The sequence below is a fragment of the Thalia democratica genome, chromosome 6 (assembly GCF_965202585.1).
Source record: "Thalia democratica chromosome 6, ktThaDemo2.hap1.1, whole genome shotgun sequence".
Lineage (NCBI taxonomy): Eukaryota > Metazoa > Chordata > Thaliacea > Salpida > Salpidae > Thalia > Thalia democratica.
The window spans coordinates 19,654,219-19,666,020 of record NC_139170.1 but is presented as its reverse complement, the minus strand read 5'-3'; the positions used below and the strand labels follow the sequence as shown (position 1 = coordinate 19,666,020).

General features: G+C 25.2%; 1 protein-coding gene across 1 annotated transcript; it reads right to left on the bottom strand.

Moving 5' to 3' along the window:
• Positions 1 to 1,878: 1,878 nt before the first annotated feature.
• On the bottom strand, positions 1,879 to 10,005 carry LOC145838040 (tRNA-specific adenosine deaminase 1-like). The gene is made up of 4 exons (XM_082945565.1): positions 9,729 to 10,005; positions 7,920 to 8,043; positions 7,307 to 7,579; positions 1,879 to 3,348 (listed from the first exon to the last, which is right to left on the bottom strand). Exons 1-4 carry the CDS (start codon positions 9,853 to 9,855, stop codon positions 2,610 to 2,612), a joined length of 1,263 nt encoding a protein of 420 aa, XP_082801691.1. The 5' UTR covers positions 9,856 to 10,005; the 3' UTR covers positions 1,879 to 2,609.
• Positions 10,006 to 11,802: the final 1,797 nt, after the last annotated feature.

The following is an 11,802-nucleotide window of genomic DNA, read 5'->3' as shown; positions in this document are numbered from 1 at the left end:
TAAATTGTATCTATATCTATCGTAACTATCATTAAAGTAAATAAGTAGAAACTCAGATTTCAAAGTAAACTACAATAAAATGTATACAATACAGGTTTAAAGTTATAAAAATTTTTAACTAAATCAAAAAAGGCTAAAGTAATGTGTGTAAGTTATAAATGTAAGTTTCGAAAATTTGTTAATCAACTTTTATTTTGAATAAAGCTAAATTATTAAAGAATTAAAATTTAAACGAAATTACAATAAGAATGTACACTTACGCATTAAAAAAAACTAATAACAAAACTTTTGTTTGTACAACTTCGGCTGTAATCTATTTAATTGCGTTTATAGTTATTAGTTTTTGCTTAATCTGACTAACTAAAGTAAACAATTACTAGTACAGTCATAAAAATGTTATTTAAAACAGCTGTATAGTAACTTAGTAAATAAATATTGTTTATCATGACAAGATATATTAGATTAACATCCGGATTACGGAGTTAAAATGACCAGCCCACCAATCCTTTTTTTTTATTTAAGTGGAATCCGTCCCGAAAATTTTAAAACTGCGGCCCGTGAACATGTATATCTAGTCTGCTAAACCAAGTTTTGAAATTTATAATTAGACTTCTTTCTGAGATATGAAAAGCAAAAAAAGGTACAACTTAAGGGATAATTTAAATTTACACCGGGTGTTTTAAAAAGAAATATAGAGTTAGTACTTTGTTGAAATTAATAAGATAGTGGAGTATTTTTCATGAGATTAAATGCTCTGGCCCGCCAAGGACACACCGTTTTTGCATCCGATCCGCTGACTAAAAGCATTGTCTACCCCTCTTTTAACCTTTTCAAAGTTGCTTCGTAGCTTTAATAACAACAAAAATAGTTTTGAAGAAGTTTTTAGATACTATAAGTTTTATAAATTCAAGTTTTTTGTTCAAGCTAACTAACATCACTTATATCATAACATAACTTAATTCTTTATACTTACATTAATAATACTTTATATCTTAAGCAAGTTTACATCATAAAATCATATTGTTGTTTCTAACTAAATTTGAAATGTTTAAAATGAAGCCTTTAGGTAATTTTTTGGCCTTGTTTGTATTTATAAATATATGTTTGTACTAAACATATCTATTACAAAAACACATATAAAACGTTTTTTTTGCATGCTTTTTTCTAATGAAAATTAATTTTTATAGACTCTGTAAAGCTGATCATATTTTACGGGCAGCTAAACGTCGTCAGTCTAATAGAGTATTTAGAAAAACTATCGATTTTCCGACGGGATTTACTTGATTGGATCTTTAGGATTTAACGCCTTAAAACATTGTATCTGATATTTTCAATTAAACTTGTTATACATCAAGAAATAATATCTAGAGGCATTTAGACTAAATACTGATTTTATGAAAGTTTAAAAATTGCAGATATTTGATAAAGCTAAGTTCTTGTTTTATACAATAATTGCAGCCGATTGTTGTGTTTTCGTATAACAGCCTTTTTGTTTTATTTCTTAATTGTAATATTAGTTACATAAAACAGTTGAAGTTTTGTTAAAATATCATCATTATTTTATGCAATAATTGTATAATCATTATAACTAGATTTTCTAAAACTAAAAAATAGAGCCTAAAAATAAACAACTTTATATACTGATTCGATTACATTACATGATTAGTGCCTTATAACTAAACTAAATCTACAATGACATTAAAAGTATAGTAAATATAAACAAACAAAAAATCCAAATGCATTTATAGAGTAAGTAAATTTTTAAAGCAAGTTAATTTATAAAGTGTTTTTAAATAATGTTTTATTTAGGCATCTATCAATAAAAATGGCTAAAATGACTTTAAAAATCTTAAAATATATTATAAAACTAATGTGGAGATACAGAGTTTACCCTCATCTGAAAACTAAAAAGTAGAATAAATTGCTTTTAAGGCTAAGAAACTGATAACAAATAAAACAAGTTGATAATGACTTATACTCATTTTTAAAATATTGGAAAACAGACAAACTTTTTACTGTGGTAAAATTACTGGTATACAAGTTATGTATAAAAATTTTACAACTTATTTCAGAAACTATAAATTAAATTTTACTAGCGATTTTAAATAATTTCTTACCAGGGTTGCCATATATAGAGCTGAAAAAAAATCTTAATTTTACTTTCCTTTTTAAATATAATTCTTATAAAAACAAAAAATAAACTCAGTCTCTACCACGTAGTAAATACACACTTAGATCATAAAATATATAACTTATTCCAAAAATTAAATTAGACCTTGAAATAAAAATGAATTGCAAAAGAACTTTTTTAGAAAACAAATTAGAAAAATGCAGTTTTTAGTGATAATTAACTTTCTTATTAAGAGCATGTTTATATCAAATTTTCAGACTTTTTTTCAAAAACCCTTATTTTTTCCTGACTTTTGTCTTTGTTTTTAGTTTTTCCTAACTTTGTGACAATCCTGCTTTACTTTTGTAGGTATTTATAGATTTTAATATTAAACTCTCCTATAATTTACAGTATGTCTTGTTGGACAGAAAAACTATCAATTATCAGAAGATAAACATTTCAAAAAAAAAAATCTAAAATAATTATCTAAAATACAACATTAATCAGCACATAGGTAAAAATTATCAAGTTTTCTATCATGCTCAGTCCAATTAATAAAAATAGTCGATTTTAAATACTCTAATGTCTTTATATAACCTAAATAAGAAGGAAAATTTTTGCAAGTGCTGTATGATAGTTTTTTAACATTTTTGTTGCACAAGATATGAGTGTCTGGTAGTAAACTAACAACTTCTACAAATAACTCAAAAAGCTTGTATCTACAAACGTTTGGCATAAATTTAGCTTGTAAAGTGTTTTTTGTAGAACCAAGTTTTTTACCTCCTTTCGCTATCGCGTTAAACTCAAAATTATTTTTCGAACTATTTAATTTGGACCAGGAAATAGCAGTGCAGCATGGTTTTAAATTATTATTTTTATAGAAATTTAGTAAATTTTTTTGAATACAAACTGTTTTCGGTCGATTAAGCTTAAACTTGGAGTCTAGGTCACGAATTTTCAAGTGGTCGATGCGTCCAAAAATAGCCCTCTGCGCAGAACCGTGATCACAGTCACCGCAGATGACAAAAGTGTCAATAAAAATGGGTTGTGTCAGGAAATGGGAGATCAAAGCTCCCTGTAGTCCAACTAAGTTCCACTTGCATAGTTTGTCGCTACAAGACATTGACTCAGTCCTCTCTCCTCTGCCAGGCTTTGTGCGCAAAATTCCAGTGGAATGAAAATAAATTCCTGGCAAACTGGCATCTTCCTTTTCACCAGGCGCAGTTTTCGCTCCAGTTCTAAAATATATAAAACTAAATGCATTTGACCGAACTTTTAAACAAAAATAACTGTACTACTTTATATTTTTTAAAACTTCAGACAACGTCTAAAAGAATAACTACACAAGTGTTAACTTAGCATTTTTGTTCTTTTTAGAAGTTAGAACAATTTTTTGTTTTTCAAAAAAAGAAATACTCGTTTATACTTAATTTTTTTTATTACAACTTTTTGCTGCAGAAATTGGAAACAAGATTCAAAGCCAACTTAGTATACTTAATGTCTTATACATAATTAAAAACTAAATTAATGACTTCATCCATATATATTTGTACAAATATATGTTCTAAATACTTCTTAGGTTTTCACGAAAAAAAAACATTTATGTAGGTTTGCAAGTAAAAATAAATTATTTTAAACAACATATTTAAAGCTGTAATAATTTATTACATACAAACTTTACACAAGGTAGTATTGGGTAGTTGAAACTTTTAATATACCAAAACTGAACAAAATGTGTAGATGTCAAATATGCACGAAGGGACACACTTGCACAAAGGGTCACTTTTGCACAAGTGAAATTTTTTTTTTTTTTTGTCAATAATTTTTACTATCAATGTTACTCCTAACCCTTAATCTTGATCTGTAACTTTTTTTAATCTTTCTTTTATTTCATTTTTAATAATTTATTATTTTTGACCACCACTGTTACCCCTTACTCTAAACCCTTGGTTGGTAACTTTGTTTTCTCAAACTTTTTTTTTTCCGTATATATTAAACTTTTTTAATATTATTTTATTATCACTGTTACCCCTAACGCTCACCCTTGGTCGGTTTATATGTTCTTTAATTTTTGTAATAGTTTATTTTTACTCTCGATCGAAAATGATCCTTCGTGCAAAAGTTACTCTTCATGCAAAATAGAACCGTCGTGCAGAAGTGTCCTTTTGTGCACATTTGACCCGTCCCTAAAAAAATAAATATGTATATATTATGCAAATAAAGATTTAATTGAAAGTAAATCATTAATGTTAAGACAAAAAAACTTTATTAGAACAAAGTTTTATGTTTATATCTAATGCAAACATATTTATTCAACATTCATAGCTGGCATAAAACTACTTGTACTAAAAAAAATTCAAAACGTATTTTTTATCATATTTTTTAATTTAAAAAATAAACACCACTTTAACTTAAAAAACTTGAGATATACAATTGTTAATTGACCAAAGTAATTTAGATTTTAAGTTCAAAAATTAAACATTATATACTTTTAGATGAATCTAGCCGATTAAAAAAAATTTAGAAACTTAAAATTAGTCTTTATAGATTACTAAATAATAAACAAGTATAAGTCCCTGATGATAGAAGGTTAAAAGCTAAAAAACATAATCCTTATTATAACTTATTTTCATAAACATAAGCTCAAAAAACTTTATAATGCCTTTAGAATTAAAGAATGTTAAAACAATCAGTACTTCAGTTTTTTGAAAAGAAAGTAAAAAATAATACTGCTAAACTATGTTAAAATAAATTATTTCTAAGGCAATAGGAAGATTAAAGCAGTTTTTTTTATAAAAATTAATAGATTTTTTATTAAATCAAAAAGTTTTTAAAATAATAAAGGCAAAAATATTTTTAAAATTAAGTTTTGTATTAAAATTACATTTAGAAGGAACGGGTCAAGATTGCACGAGGTTACTAAATTAAACGAAGACAAAATTGCACGAAAATACTTTTGCACGAGAGGACAAAATTGCACAAAGTCAATTTTGCACCAAGGGTCAATTTTGCACGAGTTACATTTTTGCACGAGAGTAAAAAAACAGCAAAAAAATCTTTAAAAAAAAACAGAAAAAAAAACTTCAAGATAAATTAAAGAAAAAAAAAAGTTACTGACCGAGGGTAAGGGTTAAGGGTAACAGTAATAGTAAAAATAAAAAATACTTAGTTAAATTTATTATAAAGAAAACAAAAATATATAAATATATAATTAATTAAAAAGAAAAAAAACTATTGACAGAAGCTAAGGTTTAGGGGTAACAGTAAGAAAAAGATTTTTTTATAAATTAGTTATTAGGGATTATGGGTATCAGTGGTTAGTAATAAAAAAAAAAATAAATAAAATTGTCCAAAAATGTCTCCGTGCAAAATTGTCTTCTCGTGCAAAAGTGTCTTCGTACAATTTTGTGCCCTTGTGCAAATTTGACAGCTACCCACATTTAAAAGTCACTCATGGAGTTTTTAAGAAAATTCTCTCACAAGTATATATATTTTATTTTCAAGCTAAGGTTTCCACTTTTACAGATATTTCTTACTATAAAGTCTAAAACTTATAAAGTACTACTACTAAGTTTTCTTTTCTTTTTTTTTGCATTATTGCTTCAGTGCATTTTTTTAGAATTCTATAGGTAAGTTTAAGTTGGAAGCGTGACTATTTAAATTCTGACAGTTCAATATTGTTTTACTATTGTAATTTTATTACTTAGACTTACTTTTTTTTTTGAGGTATGAGTAGAAAAAAAATTAAAATTTATTAAAATATGGCTTATTTTAGCAATACTTAATAATTATTTTTTTCTTGTAACATTTTTATTTTCTTATTACCATTATATATTTATTATTAATACTAGTCAGACCCACATAACCACTTGATTTTTACTTTAAAATATTTTTGAGATTTGGAACTTCAAATTTGTCTAAAGATTTTAAAATTTATGAATTTTAATTATTGTAACTTGAATAGTCACATGTAATAATTTAAGGTAAATAAATACATTAAAAGTTAACCTAAATTAAGGCCATAGGGGGGGGGGGGGGTAAACCATGTTTTTTACAAGTTGATCTAATTTTATAGAGTTTTTTCTAAGCTTCAAGATGCTTTTTATCGTTTTTGAAAATTCGAATTATTTTTTAAGATATGACCAGTCAAAGTCGGGCCGCATAATAAGTTCCCTATAGAAAGGGAAAATTAAAACAGCGGAAAAAGACTATTTTATTTAAAATCTATCTCCTCCTACATTTTTCAAGCAATCTTCTTCAAACTTTTACAGTCTAATCTTTATACAATAACAAAAAAACATTTCTTTGGAATTTAAAAAAAAAATTGTAAAAATATATTTTTTTTGAAAAAAAACACTTTTTTTTTTAATTTTTGTGATAAAATTTTTATTTTTAAAAGTTTTTTAAATTCTAAAATAACATTTTTTCCTTTTATTATAAGGAACGTTTCCTAAAAATTTGAAGAAGATTGCTTGAAAAATGAAGGAGAAGATAGATTTTTAGTGAATTTTTAAATTTCCGAGAAAATCAACCTGAAAAATTTGCAGTCCATACGTTTATATTGGAAAATTTTTACAAAAAGTTAAATATCTCAAAAGTTAAATGATATTTTTGAATTCTATAAAAACTGGCTTGTAGTTTATACTTAAAGCTTTCATATAAAAGCCAATGTTAATTTTTGTATAAAAAAAAATGTTGGACCCCCCTATGGCCTTAAGTTTAATTCAAAAGCTTATACAATATTTTTTAAGTTTATAGCAACTACCTCATTTAAAACTATTTATATTTAGCATAACAGAAAATTACGTACAACTTTGTACTAATAAAAAGTGTCAAAGAAATAATTAATTAACTGTTTTAACTCTGTACATTAAAAAAAACTGATTGTTGTGTTGTATTTCGTTAATTCGTAAATGAAAAATTTCAATGATGAAATGCATGTAGTTACATTCATAACATATTAAAATAAGTTTTAATACTTAGCAACATAACATTAATTTAATAAAAAATTAAAAGATACTAGTGCTTTCTCTAAGTTGGAAACTAATAACAATAATATTGTTTTGTAAAATACTTAAAAAAGGTTTTCTTCAAATTTACAATTCTTTTACTAACTTCTCTAAAATATTTGAAATAACTTAACTTTTCATTATTTAAAAAAACTAGCATATTTTGGTAAAAAATGTGTAAAAAAACCTGTTCATGTCTTGATATAAATCTTCATTTTTTATCTCAAACTTCCCTTTTTTAACTTTACTTTCACAGTTATCTGGAGTTTTTCTTTTAAAGGAACCAGACAGAGTTTTAATAAATATGGTTGCATCACCACACGGTGGGTAAGATGTAAAAAAATGAAACTTCACTCCTGGTTTCAGCTCACATAGACCTTTTTGACTTTTCACATGTGAAATCTTAAAAATAGAGTTGTTCTCTCCTAGGTATGCTTTTGAAATTTGTTGGAATAAAAATCTGTGTAAATAATTCAACTTTTTAATTTTTTTAACATACAACAGTGCATCAGACTTATTTTCTATTTAGTATTCTTTTTAATAAATTATAATATTGGGTAAATTTTAATAATTGGTAAAAATCTGTTTAAATATGTTTAAAAACAAAATTATGATTTAGTAATATCTTCATAGATAATACTATATTTGATTTTGATAAACATCTTTATTTTAAAAAGTAAAAAAAAGTATATGAAATATTGTACACATTAACATAACACTAAAAAGTTTATTCAAAGTTTTTTTTTTGATCCTCAGCTATTAAATTGAATACTAACTTGAAACAAACTTAAACACTTTACCTCTGTAGAGACTTTTTAGCAATAATTTCAGCATGACAATCATGTAAAATTGTTCCATCTTTTGAAAGCTGAGACTTTCCTAAACAAGAAGTACCAGTTCCAATTGATACAACTTCAAAGCTTTCTAATAATCAAAATTAATTAATTTATATATATACTACACCAGTTTATACTAAATATACAGAATATTTTATCTTAAACTTTAATTTTAAACAAATACTAGTACTTGAACTGATAAAGTATTTCTAAATGTAATTTTTTTATAATTACTTCAAAAAAATATTAACATACTTCCGATTTATAATTTTATGATCAAATATGTTTTGAATATACTTAGTTAAGGACTATACCAATCAAACCAAATTAACATTTTATTATATCTTATAAATTGGGTACCACATGAAAATACTATGAGTAAATAAGATTATATATTTTGTTATGCAAGTTTAATTAATATTATTACAAATAAAGACTATAAAAATATCCAATACTATGCATGTAGATTAAATATATATATAAATTAAAGTTTATCCCTATTTAATGGTAATCTTCTTAAATATACAAAATGGTTCAAAAATTATAAAATCTGAATGCTTGCATAGATCTCAAGTGAGATTAATATGATCAAAAAAGAGGAAGGTTGTGCAAATTCTATCCACTTTCTAAAAAAAATACTTTAATTAACTACATTTTGATATCAAGTTTTTAGGATATTTGTGTATATCTCTCACAATGAAAAAATACTAAGGGTGACATTTTTTTGGCAAAGACTCACAAGTTAAAATCTCAACATCAAAAACCACAAAACATGGGGAAATTATAAAGCTAAAATTTCTCAGCAAGTTTTGTCAAAGCTGTTGCAAAAAAATACATCAACAATCTAATTATCTGATCAATAATACTAAACAAAACTTGTTACTGAGATAACTGGCCATAAAAATTGGTACTCTATACATATATATACATATGATAATAATAATTTTTACAATGTAGTACAATTGACTATATCTCAAAAATTTAATTATTGTTATTTTATTCTAGAAAAATTGTCTTACAGTAAAAAAATAGCTTTCATATAAAGGCAAATGTTATTTCTTGAAATAAAAAAAAGTAAACCTTATGGACTTAATTAAAAATTATTATTACTTACCTAACTATTTTCTTTAAGCTATCAAAATATTTTTAGACACTAGACCAACTAGGAACAAAATACCAGAATTAATATTATCTTAGATCGGTAAACAAAAAGCTAAGTCTTATTTAAACTTAATGAAAACGTTGTATTGTGTAAATAAAAAGAACTAGCAACAGTAAATTTATTCAGGTCAACATGAAACATTTTTAAAGTATTATGCATCAAATTATAAGTTCCAACTTAAACACATCAGACCAGTTGCTTTTTATTTGAGGCTTTGAGGGTCAAACAAGCCAAAAAATATATATACAATTGTTCTTTTTCTCATACCAACAATCACATTAAGAAGAAGTTAGCCCCACAACCCCAAACACATATACAATACTGAAAGCACTATTAAAACAAACTATAAACATAGTACAACATTTAAAATGTACTTTTGTCTAAAAACAAAACAACACCACGACAGCTTTGATTTGAGGGTCCTCAATGAGTCTTAAAGTTCAGTAAGTTTCCCTATTTTCTTTTGTGTATGTGTGACCATTTGGTTTGGATTTTAGAAAAATAAACTAAGAGAGTCATCAAAGCTGTCATTAGGACCCCAAACCATCAGGCACCAGATTAAAAAACAACTTAATAGCTTATTTGTAATTATTTATAAATTAAAACCATACCTTGTTCTTTTTCCAAAATAAATGCTGATAAAACGGTCCACTGATTGGAACTAGGTTTTCCAGTTTTAGGAAGACTATGAAATTTTTCAAGACAAAGTTTAATAATTTTATTGCCAAAATCAACCATTACTTAATTTGTGCTTTTTAGCACAGGCCAATTAATAAATTGCTTGACTAAACATAAGCACATGTCTTAAAAAAAGGATTTAACTAAAAAGGTAATGTACCACATTCAAAACTAAAAATTTGTAGATTCTAGTTATTATACTAACCTAACTGTTACTTATCAGTCCGAAGAGAATGAATATTCAGTTCAGGCTGCTTACAAAAAAATATTTAAATTACGTATTTATTTTTAGTCCTACAGTACAGAGATTTTTTTATATGCATAAAAATTTTAATGATGAAAAATTGTTTTTGTTCTTAGTTTCAAACTTATTCATGCTTAATCTGGTCACTTCAACTAAATTAATGTAAAATTAGTGCTTTTTTTAAAGTGAAAACCATCAAAATAATCAAAATTTGTTAAATATTTATGAAAAAAAAAAGTTCAAACAAAATTTTGCCAAATACAATTTTAATTTTAATGTTATTTTTTTAAGAACAAGTGGAGCGGCTTAAAAATGATGGCCGAATTCGTAGGACTGCGTCATATACATTTTATTTTTTACCGATACGTTTAAATAATTGTTTTTTCCATTTGTTATCTTAGAAATTATAAGAAAATATCATTTATTATAGTTTAAAACTCAACTAAGTTTGTTTTTACGAATGTTTTTACTGGCTTTATTCAAAAAATGTAACCATTATTAAAAAATTTGTTGTCAAACCAAATCTGTTAGCAAGAAAATTGAGCTATAGCTGTTATGAAAAAAAAAACAACGCCATAACATTTGGGAAAAACAAAAAATAAAACAAATAAAATTTTAAACTGTATTAAAAAAACTTATAACTACAGTTTAGCAGTTGTGTATTTCTTCTATGATAAAACTAGTTTTGTGTTTTTGATCATGAAAAATTTAATTTGCAAAATTTAATTATATATTTTACTTTCTGTATATTTTGTAGCCAATTTGAGTTTGATATTTATCTAAGGTTTCAAAAACTTACTTTTATACAGACATATATTTAAAAATAATCAATCCTCTTTTTTAGATACTGCCCCTTAACTAGATAATTACCGTTTAATTTTTTCCGGTCTCACTATTTATTTCCCCCTGTAATATTTTATAAATAACAATCTCCCGACTCCTTACTGCTCAAACGACCATCAAGAACAGTTTCCAAAACAACACACGACTTTATTAAAAGTATAAAAAACTTTTTCTACCTAGTTTATATAACAGCACAATTTTTGTTCTAACTTCTAAAACAGCAATCGGCAATTTGGAGTTAGCGTTGTATTTTTAATTAAAAAATATTCCTTTTGAAAGTTTTTTTTTGGTGTGGTAGAAATTTACAACGATGCTCATAATTTAACAACTATTAATTACTAGTGCATATATTGTACTTATTAAACATTTTTGATTTAGAATAGTATTCATTATAAATTTTATACTTCAATCATTTTAATAACTATCAGCCCAGAAGTTTTTTTCTAAGCATTGCGGTGCGCGTTGAACTTTTACTTGGAAAATTGGCCGCGACTTTTGAGAGGCTACCGAAACCAATCTCTTTTCTAAAACATATTCAATCAGATCAGTTGAGACCTCTTTATCTGTTTTCAAAAAACCAAAACATATAACAAGTTCAAATTATCAACAAAGCCGTGGAAAACTTTGGTTAATTTTTTACAACCCCTCTTTTAATAGAGTACTAAATTTATATTATTATGAAGCGTCAATAAATTTAGTCAAATAAAATTATTTTAGCTTAAATTTTTCTGAATTTTGCATTTCTAATAACATAATTTGTTTTTTTATAAAAATCACACCATAAGTATAGAAAGCTTTCTTAGAAATTAACATATACACTTTAGAGACTATTGCAACTTCTAGTATCTTTTTAGCCGTATTGATATCAACTAAATAAATTATACAATTAAGTAAAAATAGATTAAATAGCATTTGATCTA